This window comes from Micromonas commoda, chromosome 3 (genome assembly GCF_000090985.2).
Source record: "Micromonas commoda chromosome 3, complete sequence".
Taxonomy (NCBI): Eukaryota; Viridiplantae; Chlorophyta; class Mamiellophyceae; order Mamiellales; family Mamiellaceae; genus Micromonas; species Micromonas commoda.
In genome coordinates, this window is record NC_013040.1 from 590,733 (window position 1) to 604,787 (window position 14,055).

The 14,055-nt window shown below is 67.4% G+C and overlaps 8 protein-coding genes across 8 annotated transcripts; 4 read left to right on the plus strand and 4 right to left on the minus strand.

Annotated features, from left to right (window-relative positions):
* Nucleotides 1-271: 271 nt before the first annotated feature.
* MICPUN_99422 (predicted protein) lies at nt 272-4,168 on the plus strand (the record flags this gene model as incomplete). Its single annotated transcript, XM_002500438.1, has 3 exons — nt 272-321; nt 538-693; nt 850-4,168. The coding sequence occupies 3 exons, from the start codon at nt 272-274 to the stop codon at nt 4,166-4,168; spliced, it is 3,525 nt and encodes a 1,174-aa protein (XP_002500484.1).
* Nucleotides 4,169-4,275: 107 nt separating this feature from the next.
* On the minus strand, nt 4,276-5,661 carry MICPUN_56875 (predicted protein; the record flags this gene model as incomplete). The annotated part of the gene is made up of 1 exon (XM_002500864.1): nt 4,276-5,661. The coding sequence occupies one exon, from the start codon at nt 5,659-5,661 to the stop codon at nt 4,276-4,278; it is 1,386 nt and encodes a 461-aa protein (XP_002500910.1).
* Nucleotides 5,662-5,792: 131 nt separating this feature from the next.
* MICPUN_99424 (JmjN/JmjC protein) lies at nt 5,793-7,751 on the plus strand (the record flags this gene model as incomplete). Its single annotated transcript, XM_002500439.1, has 2 exons — nt 5,793-6,087; nt 6,208-7,751. The coding sequence occupies 2 exons, from the start codon at nt 5,793-5,795 to the stop codon at nt 7,749-7,751; spliced, it is 1,839 nt and encodes a 612-aa protein (XP_002500485.1).
* A 104-nt stretch (nt 7,752-7,855) lies between these two features.
* Nucleotides 7,856-9,388, minus strand: MICPUN_56877 (predicted protein; the record flags this gene model as incomplete). Its single annotated transcript, XM_002500865.1, has 1 exon — nt 7,856-9,388. One exon carries the CDS (start codon nt 9,386-9,388, stop codon nt 7,856-7,858), a length of 1,533 nt encoding a protein of 510 aa, XP_002500911.1.
* Nucleotides 9,389-9,732: 344 nt separating this feature from the next.
* On the plus strand, nt 9,733-10,454 carry LC1 (outer arm dynein light chain 1; the record flags this gene model as incomplete). The annotated part of the gene is made up of 2 exons (XM_002500440.1): nt 9,733-9,819; nt 9,927-10,454. 2 exons carry the CDS (start codon nt 9,733-9,735, stop codon nt 10,452-10,454), a joined length of 615 nt encoding a protein of 204 aa, XP_002500486.1.
* Nucleotides 10,455-10,587: 133 nt separating this feature from the next.
* On the minus strand, nt 10,588-11,471 carry MICPUN_56879 (predicted protein). Its single transcript, XM_002500866.1, has 2 exons — nt 11,201-11,471; nt 10,588-11,023 (listed from the first exon to the last, which is right to left on the minus strand). The coding sequence occupies exons 1-2, from the start codon at nt 11,420-11,422 to the stop codon at nt 10,874-10,876; spliced, it is 372 nt and encodes a 123-aa protein (XP_002500912.1). The 5' UTR covers nt 11,423-11,471; the 3' UTR covers nt 10,588-10,873.
* A 500-nt stretch (nt 11,472-11,971) lies between these two features.
* Nucleotides 11,972-12,882, plus strand: MICPUN_75681 (predicted protein; the record flags this gene model as incomplete). Its single annotated transcript, XM_002500441.1, has 1 exon — nt 11,972-12,882. A coding segment is annotated over one exon (911 nt), but the record flags the coding sequence as incomplete, so codon positions are not given.
* A 350-nt stretch (nt 12,883-13,232) lies between these two features.
* On the minus strand, nt 13,233-13,565 carry MICPUN_76741 (predicted protein; the record flags this gene model as incomplete). Its single annotated transcript, XM_002500867.1, has 1 exon — nt 13,233-13,565. A coding segment is annotated over one exon (333 nt), but the record flags the coding sequence as incomplete, so codon positions are not given.
* Between the last annotated feature and the right edge of the window lie 490 nt (nt 13,566-14,055).

Below are 14,055 nucleotides of genomic sequence, written 5' to 3' on the forward strand. Positions count from 1 at the left end.
GCGCCCCGGAACACTGGACCTCACGGGACACCCCCACGTCTTCTTTGTCACACGCAGACACGCGCTGTCGTGGCTTGCGAATCACCGTCTCGCGATCGCCAAAATTTTCCCGCCGCGCGCCAGTCTATTTTCTTGAGTCCAGCCACCACTCCCAGCCCCGACCGAGGTGCACACTTGACGACGCGCGGGAACGCGCGCCTGGGCGGTCTATCGCGCGTCTCGCGAGGACACTCACCCCGGTCGCGCCCCGAAGGACTGCGGCGGGGCGATCATGCCCCTCGTCAGGAGCAACGATGCGCCGGACAGCGCCGATCCAGTGAGGTGCGCGTCTCCGCCTTGCTCAAACCGTCGTCAATGCTTTTTTTCCCGCCCAACCGGGTTTTCCTCGGACGGGTCGCGCCCTCGAAGCCTCCCACGGCGAGCGAACGGCGCGTCAGGCCCGTATCCGGCGGCGGATATCGCCTCGTCACCTCGGGTCGCCTCCATCCTCGCGCCATCGGTCGCTGACGCGCGCCGTCTTTCCCGCATCACTCGCAGGTCCGGCGCCATATTCGGTCTGGTGCCGTCCACCGGTGCACCGCCTCACGATGCGCATCCTGGAAGCCCCGGCGGAGGGTTCGGGGGCAGCCCGTACGGCGGCGGGGGCTCATACGGCGGCGATACGCGCGAGACGCAGCAGTACACCGACTACCAGTGCGTCCACACCCCGATCCCCCCTTCCTCCCGACGCTTCGCGCGCGAAAATGCGCGTCGCCCTGAATTTCAACTCGCCCGTCCACGCGCCTCGACCGATCGCGCCCGAGATCGCGAGCCGACCGACCCTGATCCGCCTCTTTCCCGCCCGAACAGGAACATGGGTAACGGTTGGGTCCAGCGCACGCGCCGCAGCACCGTGGAGCGCGTGATCGAGCGCGTGCACACCGACGTCGACGAGATGGTCCCGATGCGAGGAGGCGCGGGCGGCGCACACCTTCACGGCGGCGGCGGCGGAGGCCTCGTCCCACACGGCGGCCCCGGATCCAACGGCTGGCTCAACGGCGAGCTCGCCAGGCAAGTGCACAGCAAGTTCGAGGACATGGTGCGCCAGTCCCCGGCGCCGACTCGCGCGGAGAGGTCCGCGTACGACGAGCTCGTGCGATCGTTTCCACCGCCGGAATCGCGCGGGCGGCTGGCGCTCGGAGACGGCTCCGGCATAGAGCGTGAACCTCAACCCGGGATCGTCAGCCCGACGGGGGGGTACGCGGCGCCGTGGATGAACGGCGGCGGCGGCGGCGGCGGCGCGGGCGGCGACGGGCGGTACCCGTCGCGCCTGGGCCACAACACAGCTGGCGACGGCGACAACACAGCTGGCGGGGTTGATGCCAACGGCTCGCCCGCCGAGCGAAGCATCTTCTCCGACCTCAAGTCCCCGCCGCCGTCGATGCGAAGGGCATCGGGCGGGGGTGGTTCCGGATCGGGGTTCACGCTCGACGACCTCATCCTCCGCAAGAAGGGCCCGGACGCGGCGGCGGCTCGAGGCGCGATATTCTCGCCGCCCCCGTCGCCCCCCGGGGGCCGGGGCCGGGGCCGCGGCCGACGCGGGCGCAAGCCGGGCGCCGGCGCCGGCGCCAAGAAGCCGAGTCCCCCGCCAGAACCCTCGGAGTCGTCGTCTGAGTCCGAGGACGCCGACGAGGACGCCGACGACGACTACGTGTCCCCGGCGGGGGTCGAGGGGGGACGCGACGCGTCTTCGCCGCTCGAGAAACTCGCAAGGGCGGCGGAGAAGAGGGGCGCGACGCGAGCGGGCGCGTCACCGCGCGTCACCGTTGGAAAATCGCCAGCCAAATCGCCCGCGTCCTTAACCGCTCGCGCCGCGCGCCGCTCGTACCGCATCGGCGACAGCGACAGCGACGACGACGGGAACAAGATCGCCGCTGTTCGAGCGGGGCGTACAAAACCCAGCACAGGCGTCGGCGGTAACAAGCGTGGCTCGCGCGAGGCGAGGCAGCTCCTCATCGCCGCGCAGCGCATGGCGAGGGTGACCGGCGGCGGCGGCGCGGGTGCCTCGGGGGTGGTCGCGACGGCGACGACCCCGGCGGCGGCGTCCCCGTCGGCACTCCGGGGCGCGGGTACTCCGGCGTCCGTCGGCGGGAGGAGCGGCGGGAGGAGCACGCGCGAGCGCAGAGCGCCGAGCGCGTTCTGGCTCAACGAGGACGCCAAGCGTAAGGATCCGTTCGCGACGACGGCGACGCCGGCGGCGACGTCGGCGGCGGCGGAGTCCAAGAAGACGGCGGCGAGGGCGAAGCCCGGTCCGAAGGCGAAGAAGCCGGCGGCGAAGAGGGGAAGGCCCAAGTCGAAGGCCAAGCCGGCGGCGAAGAGGCGGCGGGACGACGACGACGACGACGACGACGATGACGGCGAGTCGTCTTCATCGGAATCCGAGTCCGAGTCCGAGTCTGAGGAGTCGGAGGAGGAGGAGACGCTCGAGGCGCGCGCGGCGAGGACGTCCGCGGTGAAGAAGTCCGTGGCGAAGAAGTCCGCGGTGAAGTCTCCGGCGAAGAGGCCGAGGGGTCGAAGCCCGACGAAGGGGCCGACGCGGGCTCGACCCGCGAAGAAACCCTCGAAGAGTCTGGCGGTGTATTCAGAGTCTGAGGATGCGACGGACGAGGACGAGGACGAGGAGGACGAGGAGGACGAGGACGAGGAGGACGAGGACGACGACGTCCCTCCGCCGAAGGGGGATGACGACACGGAGGAATCTGACGGCGACGACACGGAGGAATCGGACGAAGATTCCGAGGACGACACCCCGCTGGCGTCGAGGTACAAGGGAAAGCCGTCCAAGGCGGCGGCGTCGCCCAAGGGGAAGAAGCCTCCTCCCGCCGCGAAGCCCAAGCCCAAGCCCTCGCCCAAGCCGGCCAAGCCCTCGCCCGGGAAGGGTAACCGGCGGCACTCCGCGGAGCACGCAGCCGCGCTCGTCAGCGCCGAGATCATGGGCCGGAAGACGAGCATGGCCCGCAGGTTCGGCTTGAACGTCGCCCGGGTCGTCGACTCGGAGGCGGAGTCGTCGGATGACGACGAGGAGGAGGGCGAGGATGACGACGACGCCGGTCCGCCGGGGTCGACCCCCACGGACAGATCCTCGGACCGGACGGAGGCGTCCTCCCCGGCGACGGCTACGACGGACGCGGACGGGGGCGCCGCGGACACCACGGACGCGGACGATACCCCCGCGACGAAGGGGTCGGCGGGAGGGCAACCCCCGCGGAGCATCGAGAAGGGCAAACGCGGGGGTTGGAGGCCCGGCGCGGGCAGGCCGAGGAAAGTTTATGACCCGAACGATCCGACTCCGCGGAAGAGGCGAAGGCTCCCGGGGGAGCCGCCGCGCAAGCGCGGCAGGCCGCGCAAGCACCCCACCGCGGAGGACATCGAGGCTGGGCACATCCGGCGAAAGCCGGCGAGCGCAGAGGAGAAGGCGGCGGCGCTGCGGAGGCTCGCCGGCGGCATCGGCGGCATCTTCGGCCAGGACGTCGCCGCTCCAAAGCCGCGGGGTAGGCCCAGGAAGGACGGTTCCTCCAAGAGCGCTCCGCCGAAGCCCTCCGGGGCGGATAACAAGCCTGCCCGCGAGACTCCCGCGCCGGCGGTGAGGGCGAACGCGATCAGCACCGAACGATGGGCGGCTCGGGTCAAGAAGGCGTTTGCCGGGGGGAACGCGGAGGCTTCTCACCCGGATTCGCCGCCGCGGAGGCGCGAGGTTTCCTTCCCGGAGAACGAGGGCGAGGGCGCCGCCGGGGCGGAACCGCGAGATGGAGCCGCGAGTGCCCCGAGGAGTGCGCCGCCGGCGCCGCCGCCGTCCGGCCGGTACGGATCGGACCGCGAGAACGAGCAGGTTTCCGCCGCCAAGTCCTCGCGGCGCAAGTCCATCCTGCGGACGCTGGGCAAGTCGCTGGGCGAGGAGAACGAGAGAGACGCGAGGCGAAACGCGCTGGACAGGCGATACAGCGACGTCCCCGAGTTTGAGGTGTTTGGGTTTCAGGGTACGCCCGAGAAGGGCGGGGCGGCGAGCCCGGACTTTGGCGGGTCACCCGGGCTGTTCACGGCAAAGTCACCGGGGGGTTTGATCAGCCAGTTAGACACGGACACCCCGGTGACGTCGCCGGTGCGATCCTCTCCGAGACTTCGCGGTTGAAACGTTGAAACGTAGGATTCATTATGACTTCGGCTTTATTACGTGCCCTTCGAAGCGCTTCTATGAAACCTTCCTCAGCCTTCTCTTGCAGGTAGTTATGGTCCAGTTTATCGATCGTCTCCCCTCGCCGGCGCCTCGTCGCTTCCCGCGCGCGGGCCCGCCGCGTTCCGCGCGCGACTCTGCGCGGTCACCGACGCCCTCGGTCGGTCTCGAGCGACCGCGTCCGGGTCTCCGCTTTCCTCGACTCCTTTCCTCTCGGTTCTGGGCCGAACATACGCGCGCGTCTCGCGTTTTTCGTACCGGTCGCACCCGCCGCCGCCGCCCTCATCCGCCGGGAAGTTGATCCGATACCCCTTCGCGACGCACTCGCCCAGGCGAGAGGCCAGGTCCAACCCGACGTTGTCCATCAGCAACCCCGCGAGGGCGTCGAAGGCGTCTCGATTGCACAGGCAGTCGGTCATGTCAGCGTCCGTCGACTCCCCCACGATGTTTGCCACGTTTTGGCAACACGTCGAGGTCGAGCCGGACAGGCACGGGACGAGAGAAGGGAGCGCGGACGGGAGGACGTCCATGAGATCGTCCACGTCGCACAGAGACGGAAGCGGCGGAGGTCGGGACGGATGTTGGGACGGAGACGGCGGCGTCGGCGGCGTCGGCGGGTACTCGTAGGTGGTGGTGGTCGGCGGGTATTCGTAAGCGGTCGTCGTCGTTTGCCAGTCGCCTCCCGTGTCTTGCTCGAGGATCTCCGGGAGCAACACGGGCGCCGACGGTTGGCCGTGATGATACTCCGGATACTGCGACGTCGTCGGCAGGTCCTGAGGCAGCGGTTTGCCCGCCGCCGCGGCGGCCATGGTGAAGTCCACAAACATGAAGGCTGAGTACGCCAGCAGCGCCGCCTTCGGGCCGAACCTCAAGCCTTGGGCCCGGACCTCGCCTCCGCACCTCGAACCCTCCTGGGCCCGGAGCTCGCCTGTACCCGCCGCGTACCCGTACATCTCGCACACGTCGCACACCTTCGCGGCGCTCGCGCCGTCGTCGCCCAAGGGCAGCGTTCGCGGGTCCAGCGGGCACGTCACCGACGTGCAGAGGCTCTGAAGGCAGGGAACCCGCAGCTCCTGCCCGGCTGTCCCGCCCACCGCGCCCGTAGCCTCGTCTCTGCACACGTAGCGCCCGTCTGGAACCGAACACACGAGGCCGGGCTGCACGTCGCACACCGCCTGCGCGTAGACGCAGGCGCACTCGTCGAGCTTTCGCGCGCGATCGACGCCGCCCACCTCGTCCGCGTCGAAGCCGTCGCACCCCCCCTCTTTTGGCACCAGCCTCGAGGCGTTCGTGGGGCTTCGGGCCCAGCACGGCGACGCTCCGGGTTTCTCGGCCGGGTCCCGCGGCTCGCGGGCTCGCGCGTCCGTCGCGTCCACCACCAGGGACGCGAGCGTGAGGGTCACCGCGACGCCGAGGACCGAGGCCAGGAGGACATCCGCGCGGCGTGCCATCGTCGGTGGTTGTGCGCGCGGGGCGACGCGCCTCGGCCCTTCCTCGTTCCGTCCGCCCGCCCTTTCTCGTTTCCACGAACCGGGCGGAAAAAAAAGGGAAGCGGGCAAAACGACGAGCGCGGCGTACGAGTATGGTGGCCGCGGACGGAGGCGCGATAGCCTCGGAGCCCCCGACGGGGCGTCGAGCCAAGCGGACCATCCGTGCGCCCACCAAATTCGTCGACGAAGACGGATTCAACGACGCCGATCTTCAGCGCGCGCTCAAGGCGAGCATGAAGCACGTCCGCCGGGTCTCCTCGACGACGGTGCCGGAGTGCCCGGTGTTCCGCCCGACCGCGGAGCAGTTCGCCGATCCGTTCGCCTACATCAAGAGCATCACGCCGGAAGCCATGCCCTACGGCATCGCGAAGATAATCCCCCCCGAAGGTAAGCTCGCGCGACACGCCGACCGCCGTTCCGCGCGATCGAGCTCCGCGCCAGCTGTGTTGCGGGCACCCCCCTCGGCCACTTCCGCTCACCCGCCCCTCCCGCCCTCAACCCGCGCAGGATGGAAGCCCCCGTTCAACGAGGAAGCCGGCGGCGACGGCATTCCCTTCGATACTAAGCTGCAGACCGTCAACCGCCTCCAGGAAGGGCTCCACTTCGAGGACGGCGAGAGGTACACGCGCGATTCGTACCGTGACATGGCTGACGCGTTCAAGAGAAAGTACCTGGAGACGCATCGGCGCGTGGCGGACGAGACCGAACGGCTGAGGAGGGAGAACCGCGGTTGGAGCGACGACGCGTGCGAGGCGAGAGCGCTGGAAGAGGAGTTCTGGAGGATCGTCGAGACGGACGTCGAGAAGATTCGCGTCGAGTACGGAAGCGATCTAGACGCGGACGTGTACGGCAGCGGGTTCGCGAAGGTGCCGCTCGGGTCGGCATCCGCCGCCGCGGGTGCGACGCCGGACTCGGATTCAGACGAGGACGGCGGCGTGCCGCACGCGTGGGACTTTGGCGAGCTCATCAGGCACCCGTCGAACCTTCTCCGCGTGGTGGGCGGGGACATACCGGGCTTGACCCGGCCGTGGCTGTACTTTGGCATGATGTTCAGCGCGTTTTGCTGGCACGTCGAGGATCACTACCTGGGGTCCGTAAACTACATGCACGCGGGCGCGCCGAAGACGTGGTACGGCGCCCCGACGCACGCGGCGGATGCGTTCGAGCGCGCGGTGAGGGACATCGTCCCGGGGATCTTCAAGGACGCACCCGACTTGCTGCATCGGCTGGTCACGCTCGTGCCGCCGGCGGTGCTCGGCGAGGGACACGGAGTGCCGGTGTGCCAGACGCTGCAGCGCGCGGGCGAGTTCGTGGTGACGTGGCCGAGGGCGTACCACGCGGGGTTTTCGCACGGCTGGAACGTGGGCGAGGCTGTGAACTTCGGCACCGCGGACTGGGTCCCGATGGGCAGAGCCGCCGTGAACGACTACCAGCACGGCGTCGGCAAGCGAGACTCGATCTTCTCGCACGAGAAGATGATTCTGGACACCGCGAAGGCGTTCGTGCGGCGGTACGGGTACGGCGACGGGTCATCGCGGGAGGACCAGTCGCTCAGGGCGCCGTGGATCGCGAGGATGGCGGACGCCCTTCGCGCCGAGCTCCAGATTATCGAAAAAGAGCAGAGGGCGGGGAGAGCCGTCGTGACGTCAAAGGGTGTCAAGGAGGTTGCCGGGAAGGAGAACGAGGCTTCCAAACACGAGGACGAGGACGAAAACTGCGCGCTTTGCAAGGCGATGCCTCACCTCGCCGTCGTGCACTGCGCCCGTTGCTTCGAAATCGCCGAAAAGATCGAGTTCGAGCAGGCTGTCGCTCGGGCGAGGGCGGAGGGCCGGAGCGCCGCCGGCGCCGCGTGGGCGCTTCAGGGCGGATCGTCTTCCGAGCGTCTCCGGCGGATGGGGCGGTACCACAGGCGGCGCAGGCGCAACCGGCCGGTGTTCTGCCTCGGGCACGCGCTGGACGGAAACTGCGGGCACGGCGTGACGGAACTCGTGATGACGACCAACGCGTCGATGGACGAACTCGAGCGGGTGCTCGGCGCCCTTCAGAAATAAACGCAAAACTACACTCGCCGCTGCAAACTACTTACGATTAATACAAATACACACGCACGCGACGGCCGTCTCGGCCGACGTATCATCGAGTTCACGATCACTCGTCAGATGTACACGTTGAGGAGCGTCTCCACTTTGCGACGAAGGCCGGGCGCGGCGTCCTGGTCGGCGCCCCGGTCGGCGAGCACCTCGGCGCACTGCGACTTTCTCGCCTCCGCCGCGAGCATCAGAGCGGTCCTCCCGCCGCTGTCCCTCGCGTCCACCTCCGCGGGTGGACCCGCGAGCGCCCCCCGCCCGACGCCCGTCCCGAAAGGCCCGACGCCTCCTCCTCCGAACGAATCAGAGCGGTACAGCGCCCTGGGCGTCAGCGAGTCCCGCCTGCGAAGTAAGATTTCGCAAATCTCGGGCTCGTCCCGTTCCACCGCCACGTGGAGAAGCGTCCGATCGCCGACGCGCTGGCGCCTGTCCGCGCCCGCGTCGCAGAGCACCGACGCCGCGGCGATGTTCCCGCCCGCGATCGCGAGGAGGAGCGCGGACCTCCCGATGGAGTCGCCAGCATCCAGCAGGCTCGGTTTTCGTTCCCCATCCTTTTCGTCCTTTTCGTCGTCATCGTCGTCGCTGCCCATGACCGGCGAGCTGGGCGCCGCGACGGAGCTTCCGGCACCGCCGTTCTTCTCATCGTCCTCTCCGGTGAGCTCGCTCCAGTCGGTGCCCTTGAGCCCCGGCGACGGCGGCGCCGGGCCCAGCGAGCTGAAGATGCGCGAAAACGCCGCAAACGGGTTGAGGCAGTTCATGTGACCGTCGCCCCCGTTCGCACCCTTGAAGGCACCCGCGGACGCCTCGTCGTCCTCCATGATGGCGCGAAGGACGTCGACGATCACGCGGACGCACTCGGCGTGGCCGCTCATCGCCGCCGCGTGCAGCGCCGTCCCGCCGGCGACGGCGTCCATCGATCGGGATCTGTCGACGGCTAGGGGATCGGCGCCGTGCGCGAGGAGCGCGGCGGCGACGGTGTGCCGCCCCGCGCGGGCCGCGGCGATGAGCGGCGTCGCACCGTCGGAGAACTCCACGTTGGCGCCCGCGCCGCATCGCAGGAGGGACGAGGCGACGGCGCCGGCGCCGCCGTCGTCGCCGTGTCGATGCGCGGGGGAGAAGTGGCTCGTCGGGGATCGTTCGTGCGGTGCGGTGAGATCGGCGCGGTGCCTCGTGGCGATCTCGAGGGGCGTGCGGCCGGAGTGATCCCTCGAGTCCGGGGAGACCCCCGCGGCGGTGCACCCGTCGATGACGAAGGCGGCGCACTCGGGGTTGGGCGACGCCGCCGCGGCGAGGAGACACGCCGCGTCGAGCGGCGTGGCGCGCATCTTGACGAGCTCGACCGTCGACGCGAACGATCCGCGCTCGATCGCGAGGAGCAGGGCGTCCGCGGCGGTGCAATCGCCGTCGGGAGCTCGATTTTCGCTCACCGATCGAAACTTCATGAGCGCGCGCACCTCCGCGGCGCGGTCGTCGAGCACGGCGCGCCTGAGAGGACCCGCGAGCGACGACTCGGCGGGACCGTCCGGACGCTTGATCGCGTCGGGCGTGCGCGGTGAGGCGTCGTGCCCGGCGCGGATGCGCGCGGAGACGTCGGGCGCCATCCCGTGGGTCGGATACTCCCCACGCGGATCGGTTGCCGCTGCCCGAGACACGCCGCGCGACGGGGATGTGACGCTGCTCGGGCGTGTCGAACGGAGGCTGCCAACACCCCCGAAGTTTTCGCGCCACTCGTGTCGCGTTCAACAAACTTTGAGACGACCAAAATGCTACGTTTCCTGGGTGTTCGTCCATACAAAATTAACCACAAATATACATCATAGTCCTAACCTTTGCGCGTGTGACAAAGAGAAGAGGGGAGAAAATAAAATGCGAATCCGCCCGTTTATTTATACTCGAGGCGTATTTCCAAATCAGGCATTCGTCGGGCAGCGTCGGGAGAGGAACCATGGCGACCCCCAAGCCGACGACGTGTAAGGAAGCGATCAAGAAGTTCGAGACGGCCAAGGGCGTGAAGGCCGCGGAGGAGGTGAAGGTGCGCGACCGTCCAGTCCTCTCAGGACTGCCCCGCATCGAGACCCGCCCGCTGACTTGAAATATCGAGTGGTCACTCACCCGCTCCTCACCTTTCCGCCCCCTCAGGTTCTGCTGTATGCGCAGGTTCCCCCCATCGAGAAGATGGACGCGGCACTTCAGACCCTCACCGCGTGCGAGCACCTCTCGCTGTCCACGAACAACATCGAGAAGATCCAGCCGCTGACGGGCCTGGAGAACCTGAAGATCCTCAGCCTCGGGAAGAATCTGATAAAGAAGCTCGACAACCTGGACGGCGTGGCGGAGACGTTGGAGGAGCTGTGGATCTCGTACAACCTCGTGGAGAAGCTCAAGGGTGTACAACAGCTGACAAAGCTGCGGGTGCTGTACGCGAGCAACAACAGGATCGAGGACTTCGACGAGCTCAACAAGCTGACGGAGCTGTCGAAGCTCGAGGAGCTGCTGCTGGTGGGCAACCCGATTTTCACCGAGGCGGAGGAGCCGAACGCGGAAGGCAGCGACTACAGGCTGATGGTGCTCAAGCGGGTGCCGCAGCTGATGAAGCTGGACGGAATTCCCGTGACGTCGGAGGAGCGCGAGAAGGCGGCCACGTTCGAACCGGCGCCTGAGGAGTAAACTAAATTCGTGTCCCTTATTAACCTGAATTAGACTCGTAGCCGTACTGCAAACCTGGTGCAAACCTTTTGAGCCGCGCGTGCCGGAATCGAGTTTCGCGACTCGCGCGAGGGACGAGTTCCGGGTTCGTGTTGCGCCAACGCCTTCGATATTACCAATCGACTCTATCTCAGACTATACAAGACGGCTCGAGCGCTTCAAGCCGTCCGAACGAATATGATAATCAGAGCCGTGCTCCGGCAGCGGAAAGAACTCCATCTTTGCCGGCTGCGTCCTCGGCTGACTTCACCTCCGAGTCACTCCAAATCACCCACCGCCTCGACGAACGCGCGAAGCCTCGCGCGTCCGTCCCCATCCCACTAGTTTTACGTATCCTATAGGTAAAAAATAATGCGCGCGAGCCACCGTCTGCCCGGCGCTTAGCGGATCCTCTTGCGGGAGTAGGGGAGGAGACCCTTCACGAGGGGGATCTGCTCGGCGCCAATCTGGCGCTCGCCGCTGAGGCGGGTCTTGCGCTCGGTGGTCTTGTGGCCGTTAAGATGCTGCTTGCCGGGGCGCCTGTGGAGGACCTGTTCATGACGGGAGGATAGGGTGAGGATGGTCAGTCCGAGCTCTCGTTCGGGGCGAATCTTGGAGAAAAATCTGCAGGGCGTCGCGACAAAACCCTGAAACCCTCAAGCCTTATCCCGGCCCGGATGCGCGCGCGTCCGGGCCGTCGCGAGCGTTAGATGGTTCCTCATTCTCACCTTGCCGGAAGCGGTGATCTTGAAGCGCTTGGCCGCGGACTTGTTGGTCTTGGCCTTGGCGCCGGGCTTGCCGCACACCACCGAGAACGCCGCGTGCGCCTGGACGGGCTTGGCAGCAGCCTTGGGCATCGCAACCGCGGACACAGCCTTGCGGAAACCGAGGCCGGAGACCTTGACGGCGGGAGCCTTGACGGCGGAGGCGGACATGACGAAGGAAGCCATGGTTCCGAAAGTTTGAGACGGTTGAGACGCGCGAGTCGAGACTCGTGCGCTGCTCGAATGGTCCGCGCCAGCGCGTCGACGACCGGGATATCCACTATCCACTCTGCCCTGCTCCACGTCGCTTTATTTTGGTCGGACACTTGGGAAAAAATCAACGGGGAAGTCGCCAAATGACTCAAGATGAACCGTCGTTACAACCGACCGCGGCAACAGAATCCCCGGCAAGTGGACTGTTCGCGGTTCGGGAGGCGTCGCCGCACTCGCGCGCAGCGCCAGTTTCCCGCCGCGCTAACAGAGTCGAACGCTCCGCGGGAGCTCGGCGTCATGATGTCAGCTCGGGACCGCGCTCGGCACACGACGCACTGGACGACGCGCGCGCTGGGGACGCCGATCTTCGAACGCGCTCCTTCCTCGGCCGTCGGCATGAGCCTCACCGCCGCCGCACGATCGGTCGCGAACGACGATGCTCGCGGACCTTACGCCCGAGGCGGGTTCGTCGCGCCGTCCGCGGGGGAGGGGAAATCCGGCGTGGGGTTGATGGAGATCTGCAAGTCGCTCGTCGCGGGTGGGGTGGCGGGGGGGGTCTCGCGCACCGCGGTCGCGCCGCTCGAGCGCCTCAAGATTCTGCAGCAGGTGGCGGGGAGCACCACGACCGCGTACAACGGCGTGTTGAGGGGGCTGACGCACATCATGAGGACCGAGGGAATGGTCGGCATGTTCAAGGGCAACGGCGCCAACTGCATCCGCATCGTGCCCAACTCCGCGTCCAAGTTCCTCGCCTACGAGACCCTCGAATCGTGGCTCCTCTCCCGCGCGCGCGAGTCCGATCCAAACGCGCAGCTCGGTCCCCTGACCCGTCTCACCGCGGGCGCGGGTGCCGGGATCTTCGCCATGTCCGCGACGTACCCGCTGGACATGGTCCGCGGGCGACTCACCACGCAGGTGGACGGCAAGTACAAGCAGTACACCTCCATGACCCACGCGGCGAGGGTCATCGTGAGAGAAGAGGGCGCGCTGGCGCTGTACAAGGGGTGGCTCCCGTCCGTCATCGGCGTCATACCGTACGTCGGCCTGAACTTCGCGGTGTACGGCACCCTGAAGGACGTCGTCGCGGAGTGGCAGGGTCTCAAGAGCGGGAAGGACCTCTCCGTTCCGCTCGGTCTGGCGTGCGGCGGCGTGGCGGGCGCCATCGGCCAGACGGTGGCGTATCCCTTCGACGTGTGCAGGCGGAAGCTGCAGGTGGCGGGGTGGGCGGGCGCCAAGGCGCTCGCGGAGGGCGAGGCTAAACACCTCGCGGAGATGAGGTACACCGGGATGGTGGACTGCTTCGTGAAGACGGTGCGGCACGAGGGAGTCGGCGCGCTCTTTCATGGGCTGAGCGCCAACTACGTCAAGGTGGCGCCGTCCATCGCCATCGCGTTTGTGTGCTACGAGGAGGTGAAGAAACTACTGGGAGTTGAGCTGTACATCTCCTCGGGGGGCTGAGCGAGTACTTGTACTCACAGGGGGTTGAGCCGCGCGGGCGGCTCGTATTTATTATTGGGGATCCGAAAAGGAGGGAGGATCGCATAGTAGAGCTCGCGGCGGCTTCGTCGAAGGTTATAACCATTACACGCAAGCCGCGGAATGAAACTAATCACTTGATGGGGGAACCGTCCGGCACGCTCGGGTCGGCGGAGCACGCCCCCGCGGCGCACGTCAGCTTCTTCCCGTCGTACGTCGCGACGCCCCCACGCACCGCGAGCTTCGCCTTGACGGCGTCCCAAAACTTGCTCTTGCACTCCTTCGGGTACCCCGCCGCTCCGGGAGCGACGCCCTCCGCGGCGACGACGTCGCCGACGACGGCTCCGTCGGGGACGTTGACGAGCTTGACGCTGAGGTTTCCGTCGGTTTCCGACTCGGTGGCGAGGATCATGGCCTCCGAGGTCTGACCCGCGAGCTTGGCCACCTTGAGGTTGAGGATGGTGAGGACCATCCGGTTTTTCAGGTCGTCCTCGGGGACGAACTTGCGCAAGCCGGTGATGACCTGCCTGACCTCCTCGGGTCCGACCTGGACCTTGCAGCAGTACAGCTTGTCCGAGTTTTCGACGTGGCTCACCTCGATCACCTTGCCGATCGCGAGGCGCGCCTTGCAGATGGGGTCCTCGTCGGCCGCGGGCTGGGCGAGCTTGCCGCCGCCCGCGGGTTTGGCGGGCTTCTCCTTCTTCGCCCCGCCGCCCTCGCCGCCCTTGGGCTTGGCGCCGCCCTTGGGCTTGATCACGGGCTTGAGGAGCTTGACGATGTAGTCGCAAGTCTCGTTGAACTGGCCGGGCATCGGGTTGTTGCGCTCGAACGGCTTGGTCATGAGGTAACCGGTCGCCTGGCAGCGCTCCTTGTACACAGACTTGGGAGGGTTCCAGATCTCGACCCACGGATCGTCGGGATCCGTGCGGAGCTTGGGGGCGGCGTCGCCCATGCTCTTGCCGACCTCGAGGATCAGATCGTCGACCTTCTTGCAGGCCTCGTCGAGGGCGCTGGACATCTCGAACGTCCGACGCGCGCGCGTGCGGTGTGAGCACCCCGCCGATCGCGCGTCGAACGTCGAACCGCCGCAAAAGCGAGAGCTGCACGTACATTTTGATGAGGCGAGAAAC